The sequence below is a fragment of the Myxine glutinosa genome, chromosome 7 (genome assembly GCF_964187855.1).
Source record: "Myxine glutinosa chromosome 7, kmMyxGlut1.1, whole genome shotgun sequence".
Classification (NCBI taxonomy): Eukaryota; Metazoa; Chordata; class Myxini; order Myxiniformes; family Myxinidae; genus Myxine; species Myxine glutinosa.
In genome coordinates this window covers 65,748,259-65,766,222 of record NC_136267.1, presented here as the reverse complement: position 1 = coordinate 65,766,222, position 17,964 = coordinate 65,748,259, and the positions used below count along the sequence as shown (strand labels likewise).

The 17,964-nt window shown below is 43.2% G+C and overlaps 1 protein-coding gene across 4 annotated transcripts in view; it reads left to right on the top strand.

Annotated features, from left to right (window-relative positions):
* The window catches only part of SLF1 (SMC5/6 complex localization factor 1), a 168,011-nt gene that overhangs the window by 106,772 nt on the left and 43,275 nt on the right, over positions 1-17,964 (top strand). For all 4 annotated transcript variants that reach the window (XR_010985242.2, XM_068122487.2, XM_068122488.2 and 1 more), the window contains 10 exons: positions 295-457; positions 4,732-4,887; positions 5,336-5,488; positions 5,588-5,659; positions 5,778-5,933; positions 6,905-7,077; positions 8,547-8,666; positions 8,823-8,985; positions 9,368-9,509; positions 11,120-11,265. Coding sequence is in view for 3 of the 4 variants with exons in the window: in XM_068122487.2 (XP_067978588.1) it covers positions 295-457; positions 4,732-4,887; positions 5,336-5,488; positions 5,588-5,659; positions 5,778-5,933; positions 6,905-7,077; positions 8,547-8,666; positions 8,823-8,985; positions 9,368-9,509; positions 11,120-11,265 (1,444 nt within the window). In the remaining variant the exon portion in view is untranslated. The remainder of the gene's footprint in view (positions 1-294; positions 458-4,731; positions 4,888-5,335; positions 5,489-5,587; positions 5,660-5,777; positions 5,934-6,904; positions 7,078-8,546; positions 8,667-8,822; positions 8,986-9,367; positions 9,510-11,119; positions 11,266-17,964) is intronic.

Here is a 17,964-nt window from a genome sequence, read left to right as displayed (position 1 = left end):
ATTTCCTGAAGCTGCTGGATGCAACGTGGTAGTCATGAATTCTCAAGATGCCATGTTTTAGCTTCCTGCCATGACATTTCCATTGGTTTCAATCAAAATGCGCTGCAGTTATTCCAGCAGCTTTTCATGAGCCATTTCTGTTACTCATATGCTCATTTGTCCTCCTCCACTTGCTATTGTTTTTCAGTTTAATTTCTTTCACAAATCCAATGCCATTTGTTTTAATCCCATGCTAATGCTTACCTTTATTTGAGTTGTGCGTTGATGTATATATTTATGATGTTCCCACTTCAGACTTCTCAGAATATTGCTGGCTGGACAAGCCAAGATTTACCCCAGAATTCCACCAGACAAGGATGTGACGTTTGTCATTCGGATGGACAAGCTTACCTTCTCTCCGACCGTGGAAGGATTGCCATGTGTAACAGCCACATACATATGCAAGCACTTATTGAAGGTGTGTTTTTTGGCATCTGTTAAAAGATACGTTTGCAACAATGAAAACTTTTTTTTGTGCTCTGGAGTCGAGGCCCAAGGGTGTCACGAACCTTATTTAATGATGCTCGGAAACTTGATAGATTTCTACCCTTTTCCTCACTTTACTGTCATGATAAAAAGGGAGATGGTGTTTAAAATCCTAAAATTGGAAATGAAGATTAATATACCGGGTGTCCCAGAGGTAATAGGGCAGTCAGAGAATCCACATTTTAGCATACCATTTTAATATACCAGCCTGTATGGAAACTGTCCGATTACTTCTGGGCCACCCTGTATATCGGGGAGGAGGAGCAGTTTAATGTTGCCTCTCAGAATGTATTCTCCTTGTCCATAAAGTGAAAACTCACTTTATTTAATGATGATTGAAAATTATTATTTGAAAATAGCCCCTCATGCTGCTTTATTTATTTGATCCTGTGATGGATGCAGTCATCTCCCACCAAATATGCCACTTAATAATAATAATAATTCATTTATTTTGTATAGCGCTTTTCCAGAAGCCCAAAGGCGCTTTGACAGAGTGGCAAACTTGTATTGTTATTTGTTATATGCCAGCCATTCTGTGGCACCTTTCACTTTTAATTCACAGTTTGATATGTTATTAATTTATTTATTCAAAGGACGTTTTTGTATGGATGGCAACACCCATATAGTGCAGCTAGATGATGAGATGGAAGATGATGATGATGATGATGGATGGAAAATTAGAATCAGGTGCACCAGCTCAGGTGCAAATGATTAGAACATCGTTAGAGAGGATCTTGGAGGAACCTGTCTTATTTAAACCTCAGACATTTAGTTTGGTTTGCTCTTTGTTGTTAAAGTGTGTGGCGTTACCATGCCTAGATCAAAAGAGCTCTCTGAGGCCTTCAGAAAGAAGGTTAAAGATGCCTACGAGTCTGGGAAGGGATTTAAAAAGATCTCCAAAAATTTGAAATCAATCATTCGACTGTCCGGAAGATCATCTACAAGTGGAGAAGATTCCAAACAACTGCCAACTTGTTCAGGCCAGGCCGCCCAGCAAGTTCAGCCCGAGAGCAGACCGCAAGATGCTGAAAGAAGTCTCTAAGAACCCCAGAATGTATCACGGGACCTACAGGTAGCTCTTGCCACTGTTGATGTCAAAGTGCACGAGTCTACCATTAGAACGAGGCTGCACAAATTTGATCTACATGGGAGGTGTGCCAGGAGGAAACCTTTGCTGTCCAGAAAGAACATCAGGGCAAGACTATAGTTTGCCAATGAACACCGAGGCAAAGACCAGCACTTCTGGAACAATGTGCTCTGAACAGATGAGTCAAAGGTAGAGCTATTTGGCCACAGTACCAGAAAACATGTTTGGTGAAAACCAAACACAGCATTTGACCACAATAACCTGATACCAACTGTAAAGCATGGTGGTGGAAATATTATGGTCTGGGGCAGCTTTGCTGCATCAGGGCCTGGGCAGCTCACCATCATATAATCCACTATGAATTCTTCATTGTACCAGAGGGTGCTTGAGGATAATGTGAGGCCATCTGTCGGAAAGTTGAAGCTCAACCGAAGGTGGACCTTGCAACATGACAATGACCCTAAACATACCAGTAAATCCACCAAGGAATGGCTGAAAAGAAAGAAATGGAGGGTTCTGGAATGGCCAAGTCAAAGCCCGGATCTACATCCCACCGAGATTTTGTGGGGGGATTTGAAACGAGCTGTGCATGCAAGAAACCCCTCAAACATCGCACAGCTGAAAGAATTCTGCATGGAGGAGTGGGCAAAAATTTCTCCCAGTCGATGTCAGAGATTGGTAGACAGTTATAAGAAACGCCTACTTGAGGTTGTTTCTGCCAAAGGGGGCAATACCACCTATGAGAGCCAAGGGTGTACTTACTTTTTCCACATGCGAAATTTGCATTTATGTTTATTTAAATTATACAATGGACTACAAAATGTAAATGTTCATTGATATTTGTTATATTATATCACCTTTATCTATCAATATTGTTGAAATGAAGATCAAATAGCTTTATGTTGAAATATGTTGAAAAAGTCAAAACTTTACATGGGGTGTACTTACTTTTTCACGTGACTGTATATGCATTTGTGTGTGTTTGTATGTATGCGTGTGCATGCATGCAAGTTGTACCCGCCTGCCATCCCGACACGTAGGTGGGCCTCAGGAGATGGAACGGAGATCTACTGGTTCTCAAAGTATACACCTCCATTAGCATGTGTGTGATGGTGGGTGTGTGTATGTGTGTGTGTACATGTGCATGCGTGCGTATGTATGTGTGTGTATGTACTCATATAATGCTTGTATCTATAATGTACAAGTATGCGTGTACATGTATAATGCAAAGATTAATTGATTCGATTTTAGCATCAAGAGGTCAAAGGTCATGTCAGGTAAAAATTCTATTGAAGTTGGGATTTGAACTAAACTAAGTACATGTACAGATTAGATATTGAGGTCAAATGGTCTTGAGGTTTTAAGTCAAAGTTAGAGTAAGCAGACTTAATGTGGGCAGAGGCATATAAGTCGATGTGGCGAAAGCAAATTATGTCTCGTTTTTCAATCTATTTTTGGTTGAATTTTTTATAATTAGTCCACTTAGTCAAGATAAAGAGACTGCACTTAAAGCCTAAGTCACACATAGGCGGATGTCGGCGACTACTGGCGACTGGAAAAATCGCCACCACCCGCCGACAATCGTAATGAAACCGTAATGGACGGTCTTCTGTTGTCGTGGTTATCCTCCCCAGGTCGGCTGCAGTCGGCAAGAGCCACAAAGGGGCCAAATATTTTTTAAAATGTTTAAAAACGGCGCGCTCAGTCGTCCTCAAAAAAGAGCCGCCATGCTGTCGTGATGGAACCGCCATGCTGTCGTCGGTATCCGTAATAAGACCGTAAAGCGGCCGCAACCCAGTCGCCCATAGTCTTCCGCAATCCCCCCAGCATCGCCCCACCAGCTAGCACGGCAGAGATGCGAATGCCATACGGCCTTCCTGCGGCATCTTCCCGACTACGGGCCGACACTGTTGCGGCTGCATATCGACTGCAGAAGAACTGCCACGTCTCCCCTGCGGCTATGGGAGACTGATGACGACAGCAGTAGGACTACTGGCGGCCGAGTTACGGCCATTGGCGACAGAGATACGACTGCCTGGCGACTGCATTACGACATACCACGATTCCATGGCAAGACAGGATGGTGTGAGGGTCTCCGTGGAGTGAGGTCCTGTGGTGCCGACAAGGATATGGCTTTATTGTTTGGACTTAGGACTTTTGGGAACTTTATTTTTGGGACTTTGGTCCTTTGGAAACTTTATTTATGGGACTTGGGACCAGTGGAAATAATTTGTTGGACTTTATTTCCATTCTCTCTCCCTGCAGAAAAGTTTGATTATTACATTACAATGATACATCTTTATTAACTTTCTTATTGTACATCAAACATCTTTATGCTTCATGTCATACATCATTGAAATGAATAAAGTGAAATGTAAAATAGAGAAATAAAGATTTAAAAAGTTGTGTGAATCGTCTCCAATCGCCGGCGGTCTTATTGCAGTCTTGCGGACGTCGGAGTAAACCGCCACCCGGCCACAATGCAGTCGCCGCGATCCGCCATCGGTCGTAATCTAGCCGCCAGACTGTCGCCACGCTGCCGCCGTGCATCCGCAATGCAGTCGTCGTCAATCTTCAACAGTCGCCATCCCACTCGGGGCGTCGTCGCAACGTGGCCGCCTGCAGTCGCCATACTGCCGCCTGACCATATTTGACCGCCCGAAATCGCCAGTAGTCGCCGAAAAATCCGCCTATGTGTGACTGGGGCCTAACGGACAGCAAAACAAATCACCTGGTCGCATCTTTGCATGTTATTGGTTTATGAGAGCCAATGTTGTTATATTTGCCTTCTCAATGTGCACACCTAGGAAATGCACCAGGATAGCCCACAGATTCTCGGCGTCAACACATTAATCCACGGTGGTGCGCACCAGTGGGATTCTCTGTCACACAGTCCTATTGTGAATGCAAGAGTTGTAGCCTAACGAGTTGAAAGTTGTACTGAGGGCTCTCCACTGACCACTAATGGATATTTGGTCATTTATCGCAATGATTACAGGATTGCTTTACTCAATAATAGCCCCTAATGCTGCTCTCAGGGACCCATACAGGCTCCTTTACACACTCTGAAAGCTGTGCGTATGGGCCCGCACCCGATGCATAATTACTCTTCTCTCCAGGGCCCCATTCTGTCCCCGGATAAAAGCCTCCGAGCAAACGGTGCGGGCGTTCTTGCAAGAGCCACGAGCAGAGACCGGAACCCCGAAGAGGCTGCCAATGATTTGTTATCCACAGGAAGTGCTTTGGGAAGCTTTGAGCAGCAAACATGCTGCGAGGTGTGTATTGTTGTTTATGAATACTCAGTGTACTTTATCTTCATCAAATATGCATGTCGATGCCTTGGAATTGTTCATAGTTAATATCCTTGAGCGCATCGTGCTTGTTTTCCTGAACTTATTCTGTGTGTGGCACAACCGATTGATTTTATGATTTTGTTGTCTTTTGGCTTGCTTCCAATCATATTGGGTCACGGTGGTCACATGTGTCTGTTGGTACACGTCGTAGAGTTTTGATATTCTCCCTTACGAATATCAATGAAATACCACGTTTTTTTTCCACTGATGCAACCAGAACACTCACTCGATTATGGAACTGTGGTTTGTCTATTGTTTCAACAATCAATGGTCCACAGTTTCAGTGCATTAGTCATTAAATGACTTAAAAGCGTCGTTTTGGCCCAGATCTTGTAAAACACCTGCAACCAAGCTTTGCCTGTCTGTTTAGATACAAGAGGAGCCACTGACTGATGGTCTTCCCTGCGTTCCAATCAAGAAGTTTCGTTCTTGCAGGGAGGACACTGAGGGAATGAACAATGTGCCCACTGTACCGCTGAACAAGCGTTTAGAAAGGTTAAGCAATTTTATTAGCAGCAAGCAGGTAAGCACGCTTCAGTGCATGCTTACACCTGAATGATCGATCATTACCCCCGGTTGTCATCGACACCTCTAATTTACTACTCATTTTCACTGTGCTCAGTTTATGTGCAGTTTGTACCATCGCTCTTGTACGCTTGCCTGCGGTTTCAGCCGGACAAGAGAGTGTCGTCAGGTACGCCATTGATTAACATTCCCTTACAATCCGGTCTTCATATGTATGCTGTTTATTTTCAAATCTGGTTTTCTGCATGCAATACCTTCTTTTTATGTTGTTTTTTTTGCGGATTCAGGTCCGAAAAATGACGCAGTCTGCAGTGAAAAGGGTACAAAACAAGATTGATTGTGAATACTTTACTCAGGCCTTGAGTGATGTTCGCTCTAATATTTGTGTGAAATTGCGTCCTCCAGAGATGCTGATGCACAATATTTTGCAGCACATCCTGCGAGTAAGCCAGCACTTTGTATTGTAGGGTTCAGGGATTTGTATTTATTTCTCATCTGAGGTGGGAAAGTTGGTGGGGAGGTGGGGGGGTCGGGGGGGGGGGGGGGGTCGGGGGCAGGTATGAGGGGAGGGAGGAGCAAGTTGGAAAGCAATTATTCCAACCACCCACCCCCCCCCCCTTTTTTTGATACTGCGGTTTTTTGATGCCCCTTTAATCGTTTTTTTATTTTTTATTTTTTTAAATATCTATTGCCTTAAACACTCCCAAGCAGTCACTGATGAACCTCTGAAAGTTTGAAGAAGATCCGTTCAGCCATCTCTGAGAAAAATGGTGACACACAGACAGACTGACAGACATCTCTCTTATATCGTAGATTGTGCATGTGTATGTATGTGTGTGCACATACAAACTGCACACACACGTACATGTACACACACACACACACACACACACACACATGCACATGCACATACACACCTACACACAAACACATGCACATACATATACGCACGCACACACACACACACACACACACACACACACACACACACACACACACGCACATACATGCACAAACACAAACATACAAACACATACATATACATACAGATACACACATACAAACACACACACATACACACATGCAAACACACAGACATACACACATAAACACACACACACCCATACATACACGCGCACGCACGCACACACACACACACATGCACACACAAACACACACACACACACATACACACACACACACACATGCATACACACACACACACACACACACACACACACACACACACACACTTTCCTTTTACATTCCAAAAAATGGATGGCTCCATATTTGAAGTAAACTAACATTTTAATGACTTGATGTTATCCTTTTGTGAGTGATTGATGAATGACGATGTTTTCAAAACAAAATGATTGGGTATTAATATGGTTTCTTATATTTTTCTATCTTCCAGAAATGTGACGTGCTCATGATGTCTCAGTTTGCCGATATGTTCCAAAGGTTGCTCACTGCATTCCCCCCAGGAAGTGCAAAAGACATGGCTGATTATTACATGAATGTTCTTTTCTACAAGCAAGGTTGTGATCATGACAACGATGGCTGGAATCTTTTGAAGAAAGCAGTCAAGTAAGACACATTCCACTTTTTTATTTTCTTTATCACATTTCATTTTCTTAGCCTGGTGTTGGCTTAGCGGTTAGGGCGCAGGCTTGGGATCCTAGGATCCTCGGTTCGAATCCCGGTCGATCGCTGAATTAACGCCAGGGGGGTTGACTCAGCCTGTCATCCTTCCGAGGTCGGCAAATTGAGTACCAGCTTGCTGGTATGAATGATCCCTGTGTGTACCCCAATTTAGAATAGGTACACCATATCCCTGCGCATCGTAAGAGGCAACTAAGTGTTAGCCTCAGGAAGGGCATCCGGCCATAAAAACATTGCCTTTAACAGGGAACCATGATTGTCATGGGGCCCGCAAGGCTAACCCCCGCTCTAGCGGGGAAAAATGGCCTTAAAACGATCATTCATTCATTTTTTTCATCACATTTCTTTTTCTGGGAGTCTTGTTAATTACCTGCACCACTGAAGGTGGACGAAGTTTATGTTTTCACTCCTGTTTGTCTGTGAGCAGAATATCTCAAAACGTTATTGATGGATATAGACGAAACTTGGTGGACTTGTTGTTTGTATGACAAGTACTAATTGATTCGATTCTCTTAAAGATTCTCTTGAAGAAGATAATTTTGAAGTGATTCTTCACCATTTAGAGATGGAGCCAAAACGATATATAGCATACAACAACAACAACATGCATTTTAATGGCCATTTTCCCTACTAGAGCGGGGGTTAGCCTTGCAGTCCCCATGACAATCTTCTCCATTTTGCCCTATTTTCTGCATCTCTCCTTGTTAAACCCCTTGCCCGCATTTCTTTTTCCACCATCTTTAGCCAAGTCTTTCTCGGTCTTCCCCGTCCTCTACTTCCTTCTACATTCATTTCCATCACTCTTCTCAACCAGTCACTTTCATCCTTCCTCAACACATGACCAAACCATCTCAACCTGTTCCTCTTCACAGCATCAATCACAGGCTCTATTCCCATCATCTTTCGCAATTCATAATTTGTCTTCCTCGCTCTCAACGATACTCTGCACATCCACCGAACCATTCGCATTTCCACCCTTTCCAACCTTCGTTGCTGCTCTACGTTCATTACCCATGTCTCAATCCCATAAATCATAACACTTCTCACACATGCAGCATACACCTTTCCCTTCAGCTTCAACGACACTCCCCTCATCATCAGCACGCCACTCAGTTCCCGAAACTTCTTCCATGCACATCTCACTCTAGCAACCGTTGCCGAGTCTGATCCACCAAAACGATATATAGCATGATATCTCAAAATGTTGTGCACATATTTTTACGAAACTTGGAGGATGAGTTTGGTGGGTGACCACAACAATCGGATTAGATTTTGCTTCAGGTCCGAATCCAGATCCGGCCTATCTGTGGGATACAAAACGTAAACTTTTTAGCCTGCCGGAGGCATGTGCTCTCCCGAGTGCTGTTCCAGTTCATCATCCAATTTTGTTGCAGAATGTCTTTCACTGATGTCACAGAGTGTCCAGAAAAGTCGCAACTAAAGGAAGTTTACATCAAACTGCTGTCATGTTTCATCGCTTTGTTTGAATTCGAACTGTTCTTCATAAACATAAGGTGAGTGTGACTCTAGCAAGAAAGCACTTTCCTTTGCCATCCATTATTTATACCACATCTTTATTTTTAAAATGAATTCTCCATAATACAAAAAAAATTTTGATGCATCAGATCGGAACCTCATTTAGTTCAGAATGAAAAATACATATCTTGCAGGAACACCGAAGAATCGTTGTCAGACTCCACAACTTTGGGACCGTTTGTTCTGGAAAAGTTGTTTTACACCAACAGTGGCATTGCCACTTTGACATGTTCGGGCATTGAATGGTTAGGGCAACAGCTTGTGGAGCAGTTCAGAACAACACAAGACAACGTTACGGTGAGTTGTGAAGGCAATACACTCGTCATAGTGTCATTTAATGTCATTCCCCATCCTTACCCACATGCTTTTCTGCACTCGTTAACTCCTCACTCATTAACCATACCGAACCCCGCACAGCCCTCTTACTTGATAGTAATGCAATAATGAGATTTACGTTCTCCTGACAAACAGGAAAAGAGAAAAAGGAAAGTTTTGCTCTCCCATCATGTTTTGCAGTTTGCAAAATAAAAAAAAATATTCAATGCTGATCTTTTTCCCAATGTTTTGTGTTGAGGTAGGAATATATGTGTTTTCGTGATATTAAATGAGTGACAAGATGAGATTATGGAAATATTTCAGTTATGTTGTCACATGCTATCTTTCGTGTGCACTGATGCAGGCAATGAACGTCGTCATCTCTGAATGCCTTGGAGATATGTTGAGTGTCATCGTTGAGTTTTTATTTCTCTGGAACAAAATCTCTGGAGTTCAATCGACATTCCTGAGAAATTTTGCCTACTTCTTGGCTGTTTTGTCTTCAGGTGATGCCCATTTTCCAATCTTCTGTTTTTCATTTGATTTGTGTTTGGTGGTATTGCATATTGTAGAATTTCCACTTCTACTATATCTGCACTTAAAGGAAGCAACACTTAAATTAAAAATTGAGGATTCGTAGATATGATAATTATTCATTTCATATGTGGGGAAATGCATGTTTTCTTTGTCATTGTTATTAACACGTTCAAGGCTCATGGAAGAGCGAGGTGATGGAGGGTATGAACTGACAGTGGGACAGCGGGGTAACATTTGGACACAACAAGCAAGGAAATGAACAAAGCTGTTCACCACCCCATCCTTACCCACAATCTTTTCTTCTCCCATTAACCCTACAAAACCTAGCAGAACCCTCCTACTTGATAGTAGTAAAATACAAAGTTTCACGTTGTCTGGACAAACATAAAAAGAAACGAGAACGGCACTCGATAGAATGCATAACTCTACCATGCTGAACAGTTTACATTTTGTATACCACTGATAGGCCGGACCTGGATCCAGACCTGAACCATAAATCTAATCACCTTGTTATTGACACCTATCCAATTTATCCACAAAGTTTTGTCAGAATCCATCCACAACCTTTTGAAATATTATGGTTGTGTGTGTGTGTTTGTGTGTGTGTGTGTGTGTGTGTGTGTGTGTGTGTGTGTGTGTGTGTGTGTGTGTGTGTGTGTGTGTGTGTTTGTGTGTTTGTGTTTGTTTTGAGTTAGAGTGTAAAAAGAAAAAAAACAAGAGAAGTAACCTGCAAGTAAAAGGGTTAGATTGGGTTAATGGGGTTGACAAGACATGGTAATGATGAGGGGTGACAATTCTGACAATTGTGTCTTCCTCAGTAATTTTTATAGAGGCAGATTAATTTTATCCTTGATTGGCTGTGCAATTATATTTGCATCACATGCATTTCATATTACACATGATCCCCCCAATGGAAAGACATGGAATTAACGAGGAAATGTGTTGAAGTATTTGCTGGTTGATGTTGCATTAGTGAAGGATGCAATGTGAAAATTTCAGTCATGATCAGATAGTCCCAGCTGGTTTTTTATGAATTTGCACTTTTTTCTGCACTGGTATACTTGTGTACTTTGGATTAGCCGAATGACCATCAATCACTTTTATAGCTCGGCCACTTCTCAGAAGTTCATTGCATCACATGTTATTACGCTTTTTCTTTTTCTTTGTCCAGATTATGTCATTCTTGAAAAACATTTTGTGTGCCTTTCACCCTGACATGTTCACTTAAATTCATCCTTTAAAGCAAAAACCTTTTTAACAGGATTGACATTAAACTTATTTTCAGGGTTTGTTGACTGCTTGATATCATCGTGTGTTCCTGTGTAATTGTAACACTGTAATACTGCATTGTTCTGGCATGTGTCCTCATTTGGATCTACATAATAAGAAATGAGAGTGCAGCTAGATCTGCTCTCTTGGTCCTGTAGAAGCTGCCACCTGGAGTGTGGTATTTAAAGTTATGGAATGCTATTCTCAACCGCACACTCATGGCATTACCTTGAAACCACAAACTCATGGCATTTCCATTACTTTGACCTTTGATCTTTTTTTCTTCTTTTTTTTTACTCGTTTTGAACAGATTTGACAACCTTGGCCATCGGGAGGTTTGTAAAGAGCATAGGCTCACCTTGGCTACAGATGGAGGTTTGCCGGATGATTTTGGAGCTAATATTTGAGGTGGACAACGTCCAAACTGAACATCAGTCTTCAACACTGCATGGTATTGTAAGTTGTACTTGCTAAATACACACATGTATATATAGGCCAAAAAATATATATTGCTGGTCTCTGGTCAGACCAAAGTTCCAGAATTGATGTGGCGATGCGGTTTTTTTTTTCTTTTTTCTTTTTTGAAAAGCATGGATTGCACATATAGAGGTTTTTTGTGTGTCCTCATGCCTTGCGGTCCTCCTCATCTGCCGTGGCGCCGTCCAGAGAGAAATTAAAGACAGCCAATGGGACTTGTAGGCCTTTTTTTTGTAAATAATGAACACAAGCTTAAGTTATTTTAAAATGTATTTATTCTGAAAATCATTAAGTTCTTCAAGCATATTATAGACTGCCATTTCGTTCTCGAGAGCTCCTCGCCGTTAAACATTCCAATGCGTCGATCGCGTCAACACTGCGCATGCGCAAGTGGTCTAACAGGCCGATGGTCTCCCACGATCTCTTCTCCCAGTCCACCAGATTATCACAGACACTTACAACTTCATGACAAACGAGATAGGATACAGGCCTAACTAACGAGACCACCCACAGTTCTCTAGGCCTTCTGGTTGCTTAACAAGAACCCGGCAAAGAACGTCTTCGTTTCAATAAATGACAATATCCAGCCGATAGAGGCCTTGCATCGCGTGAGCGTCGTCCATGGCAACCAGTTCCGGCCGCCATATTCGGTGGCATAAACAACATGGCGGGAAAGCTGTCGTTTTATCAGACGGACCTATCAGTTTACACCCGTAACTTGCCCGTTGAGGCGTTTTCGCGAATGGCGAGAAACTGAGGCTGTGTCATCTGCCTGTGGACCCGTGTGGACCCACAAGTACACCACACACACTCCACAGTCCACACACACTCCACAAGTACGCCACACGTACGCCACACGTACGCCACAAGTACGCCACACGTACGCCACACGTATGCCACACACACTCCACACGTACGCCACAACTACGCCACAAGTACGCCACACGTACGTCACACGTACGCCACACACACTCCACACGTACGCCACACACACTCCACATGTATGCCACACACACTCCACAAGTACGCCACACACACTCCACAGTACACCACACATACGCCACACACACTCCACACGTACTCCACACGTACACCACAAGTACGCCACACGGACGCCATACGCACTCCACATGTACACCACACGTACGCCACACACACTCCACACGTACGCCACACACACTCCACAAGTACGCCACACACACTCCACAAGTACGCCACACGTACGCCACACACACTCCACAAGTACGCCACACACACACCACAAGTACGCCACACACACTCGCCACACACACTCCACAAGTACGCCACACACACGCCACACACACTCCACAAGTACGCCACACACACTCCACATGTACGCCACACACACTCCACAAGTATGCCACACGTACGCCACACGCACTCCACAAGTACTCCATACGCACTCCACATGTACGTAACCAAATTTGCTTTTGCTTTTCTAACCTGCTTTTCTAACCGTAACCTGCTTTTCACTTCGCAAGCGAAGGTAACAACCTCATGAGCCATATTCTCACCTGAGAGCTGCAGTCAAGGGAGCTATGAATCCGTTTTAGCGTTGTGTCGTCCGGAAAACGGTAGAATGACAAGCCCGATCCCTTATGAAATCGGGCTGTACATCCGACAGCACAACAAGTTTTTACCATCGTGTAGGGGGCAATTTATATGTGAGACGAGTTTCAAATTGCCGCCATTACGTATGGTGGCAGAAGCAATGTTTTGCCACCCAAGCGGTCACGTGACTAACGATGACGTCACATGCAACTTCCCCATTGGATTCATGACGTCACGGCACACAAAACGACTCATATCTTTGGAACGGCTGGTCGGATTTGGACAAACTAAACGCAGTTTTGTAGGAGAGGACCGTGCGCGAACGTCGATACCAAATCTGAAAAAAAAATTGTTGACGCGCAGGGTCAAAATCGATGCGCGCGCTGACCAGAACCTGGAAATATATTTTTATACTAGCCAGCTTGGCTTTTATACTAGCTTTTATTTAATATATATATACTAGCTTGGCTTGGCGCGTCGATACTGAGGAACGGGCTTATTTTGACTGAGGCTAATGACTGTACCTGAGTTGCTGTGTTGTCATGATTTTCACCAATCATAATACAAACAATTACTTTGCAGAAATGTATTTGTTGTGTTTGTAATATTACATTTTTATAGGCAATTTAGGTTGAAGATTTAGGTTGAATGTTTTTTTTTTTCAAGAAAGAACCCCTCAGCACACACATAGGGGAGGGGTAGGTGCAGACTGGAAGTTTGGGACGATTACACCTCACCACCACGTAATTCAAAACACCTCACCACCACGTAATTCAAAATACCTCACCGCCAAGTAATTCAAAATACCTCACCACCAAGTAATTTAAAACACCTCACAGCCATAAACCACGTCATAAAAACACCTCACCACCACAAAACTAAAAACATCTCACCACCACGAAAGTAAAAACACCTCACAGCCATCAAACACGTAATAAAAACACCTCACAGCCATAAAACACGTAATAAAAACACCTCACCACCACAAAATTAAAAACACCTCACAGCCATAAAACACGTAATAAAAACACCTCGCAGCCATAAAACACATAATAAAAACACACCACCACAAAATTAAAAACACCTCAGCCATAAAACACGTAATAAAAACAACTCACAGCCAAAAAACACGTAATAAAAACACCTCACAGCCATAAAACACGTAGTAAAAACACCTCACAGCCATAAAACACGTAATAAAAACACCTCACAGCCATAAAACACGTAATAAAAACAACTCACCACCACAAAATTAAAAACACCTCACAGCCATAAAACACGTTAAAAAAAACACCTCACAGCCACAAAATCAAAAACACCTCACCACCACGTCATTTAAAAACACCTCACCACCAAGTAATTCAAAACACCTCACCACCACGTAATTCAAAACACCTCACCACCACGTAATTATAAATACCTCACCACCACGTAAATCAAAACACCTCACCACCATGTGATTTAGAATCACCTCACCACCATGTGATTTAGAATCACCTCACCACCATGTGATTTAAAAACACCTCACCACCACATAATTCAAAATACCTCACCACCACGTGATTCAAAACCACCACAACGTTATTAAAAACACTTCACAACCACGGAAACAAAAGTTTGAGGAAGTCGTTAAGTGACAACACAGACACTGCCCAGATGTGTAGATATATAGATAAATGACTACCCGAGTTGCCGTCTTGTCATGGTTTAAACCAATCATAATTCAAACAATTATTTTGCACAAATGTATTTGTAATATACGTGATATCACATTTTATAAACAATTGAAGTTGAAAAAAAAAAATTCCAAAAAAAATTCCCCCCAAAAAAACAATTGGAAGTTTTTCAAAAACAATACCCTTAGGACATACCGACGGGAGAGATATGTGCATACCAGAAGTTTGGTACGATTTCACAAATGTTTGAGAAAGTAGTTCAGTCACAAGACAACACAACACAAGACAAGACAGGAGAGGACAGACGCTGCACAGGTGTATATGTATATATATATATATATATATATATATATATATATATATATATATATATATATATATATATATATATATATATATATACACATACATACATACATACATACATACATACATACATACATACAGTAAACTTCCTCCAATGCGGGGGATATGTTCTGGAGGAGGAACCTCGTGTTGGCGGAATCATTAAGCGCATGGGGAAATTGGGGATATGTTCCAGGCTCCCAAAAAACTAACCCAAATACAGACTTTCTTGCTTTTTTTGCATGTTTTTTTGTATGGGATGGTGCAGCATTATTAAATATACATTAAAATAAGTGTTAGTATCATAATAGTACTGTGTTATTGCAAAATAACTTATCTTATTGTGAGGTGGTTGCTGGAGGTTTGGGTGATGATGATTGACGATGGGAGCCATAATGATCATAATGATCTGGGTGGGAGCCATAATGATTGACGTAAGCTCACTTGATGGCGGCAGGTTTGGAGATGGTGACAGGTGGCAGCTCGTGTCACGCGTGTATATAAATTAAATAGTAATTAAGCAAGGTGATAAGGAATAAGGAAAAATAATAAAATCCTTGGGAAAACGCCGGCCGTTTTTATCGCAATTAATCCAGAATGTAAAATCGAACTGCGATCGCGATGACGGCTGGTGGCGACTCGTATCATTGTATGTATAAATTAAATATTGTCGTGTTCCTGTCGATTAAAATCTTTCCAAAGAACGAATAGCTCAACAGGCTGTTACTCCAAGGCGTTCATCAAATGTGGCGGAGTTAATACACACGGGGGGCAGGGAGGTGAGGGTGGGGGGGGGGGGGGGGGAGGAGGATGAGGATGCTGGAGAGCACTTACCTGAACGGATCCCACCGGCAGTCCTCAAACCTGCGGAAAATAACTCACACGAAAACGGTTTTTAAATGTACAAAAATGCCGGCTTTATTCAAAGAGATGCCGGCAATACAAAATGAAACACGGTCAATTAAATTCCTAAACGGGACGTCCCCACGAACAGGCTTGAAAACAGACGAAAGGGAAGGATAACTGAAAATAAATGTGTGGTTATTGAGTGCACTTAACTCTGATTGCTGATGGGGTCTCGTCAGGGGTCGTAAAAATTATCCGTGTCATTTGCGGCCTTGCGCTCGTTGGCGCGAAACAGGCCTCACTGTGCGTCCCTTCACTCCAGGCCTCGCGCTCGAAACGAACAGGAGTTGTTGCGCAGCTCGTCGTTCATGCTTGGTGAAAAAATGGCAGCTCTTCAGCCTCACGACCACCAGCCCGATGCCGGAACACGGCTGCTCGCGATGAATCCTCCCCGTGCACTATCACTTTTGGAATGAGAGGCACAAGAGGGAATGTTCGCTCTCAATGCCCAGACGCCAGACGAACAGGGCAATGAGGAGAAGATGCTGGCACAACCATTATCACCAGACCAAAAACCGAGAAGGGGGAGGAGAGCAGGACTCACGACCGTTCGCAATGGGGTAAACTACAATTCCTAAATGAGGGACCCCTCCACTCTGAAGCAAAATACAGACCGGGGAAAAGATAATGAAAATAAAATGGTGTTTATAGTGCTAGCACTTAGCGTTATTGTTCAAGTGAAGGCGTCAAATGAAGCCGGCAGCACAAAGTGTACCGCAGCCGCACGCTGGAAAATTGCCAGATGGCACGAAGCTCCTCTTCAAATCGCCACGAACGTGAGGTGATTTTGTGTGGCCAGTCCCCCTTTCGCTTTTGTCTCCTTCCGACCAACACGCCAAGAGCTCTACAAACCGCCGCCGTATTCCTCCTCCTCACAAGCACACGCGCGACCAAAAACGTACCAGCACGACCCACGTGCGCCTTCCACCAAGGCACCAAGACAAAGAGATCAATGGGACGGCTTCCTCTTCCTCCGTTACTATCCAACGCTTCACGAAAGGACGTAGCACAACCTCAGCCATTTTCCAGCGTGACCAAGACAAAACAAGAGGAAGGAGGTAGAGAGATGCGGCCGCCTGCAAACAAACTCAGGACAAGAGAGATAGACCAAAAATGGCGAGACTGTCTTCTTGCTCTCGTAGCTCTCGAATGTTCCACGCTGACATCACACTCTGTCCAATCACCCAGCGCTACTCAATCACTCCATGGCTTCTTAACCAGTCACGTACCTCTTTGTTACAAGTCGTCAGGGGGCGGAGTCTCGTCGTCCTTTGGGAATGTTCGGCTGGGCGAGGTTCCTTTGCCGATCGGCATGTCTGGTCATTCTGTCAGCAATTAGGGTTGTTGTAATGGCAGTAAATTGGTTGAATTTGCTGGTTGGTTGGAATGGTTCGATGGATGTGCGGAGTATCGTTGAGAGAGAGGAAGACAAATGATGAATTGCGAAAGATGATGGGAATATTGCCTGTGATTGATGCTGCTGAAGAGGAACAGGTTGAGATGGTTTGGTCATGTATTGAGGAAGGATGAAAGTGACTGGTTGAGAAGAGTGATGGAAGTTAATGTAGAAGGAGGTAGAGGACGGGGAAGACCGAGAAAGACTTGGCTAAAGATGGTGGAAGAAGAAATGCGGGCAAGGGGGTTAACAAGGAGAGATGCAGAAAATAGGGCAAAATGGAGAAGATTGTCATGGGGACCGCAAGGCTAACCCCCGCTCTAGCAGGGAACATGGCCTTAAAATACATGTTGTTTGTTGTTGTAATGGCAGCCCTTTTTGATGCAATAACGACGAAGGGAAAAATCACAGTGCAATTACACACTGGGGGTTATGCTTAAGCCCTACCTAATTAGCATAGCTCCACACCTCATATGGAGACACATATACGATCTTATTCTACACAGATTCCCTACTTAGTTACATCGAGGTGGGCTTATTCTTCACGTCACACGGTCCATATTAAAACTTACACATTCCTAACTTTCTTATGAGATTCATCATCTACCCCCACAAACGTAACAATATATACGAGGTGTGTTCAAAAAGTATCCGACCTTTGTTCATAAAAAATACTCGTATCCAGATACAACAAACTTACACTAATCTCCTTCAAAGTAGTCCCCTTGGGCTGCCACACACTTCTCCCAACGGTTCTGCCACTGTCGGAAGCAGCGCTGGAAC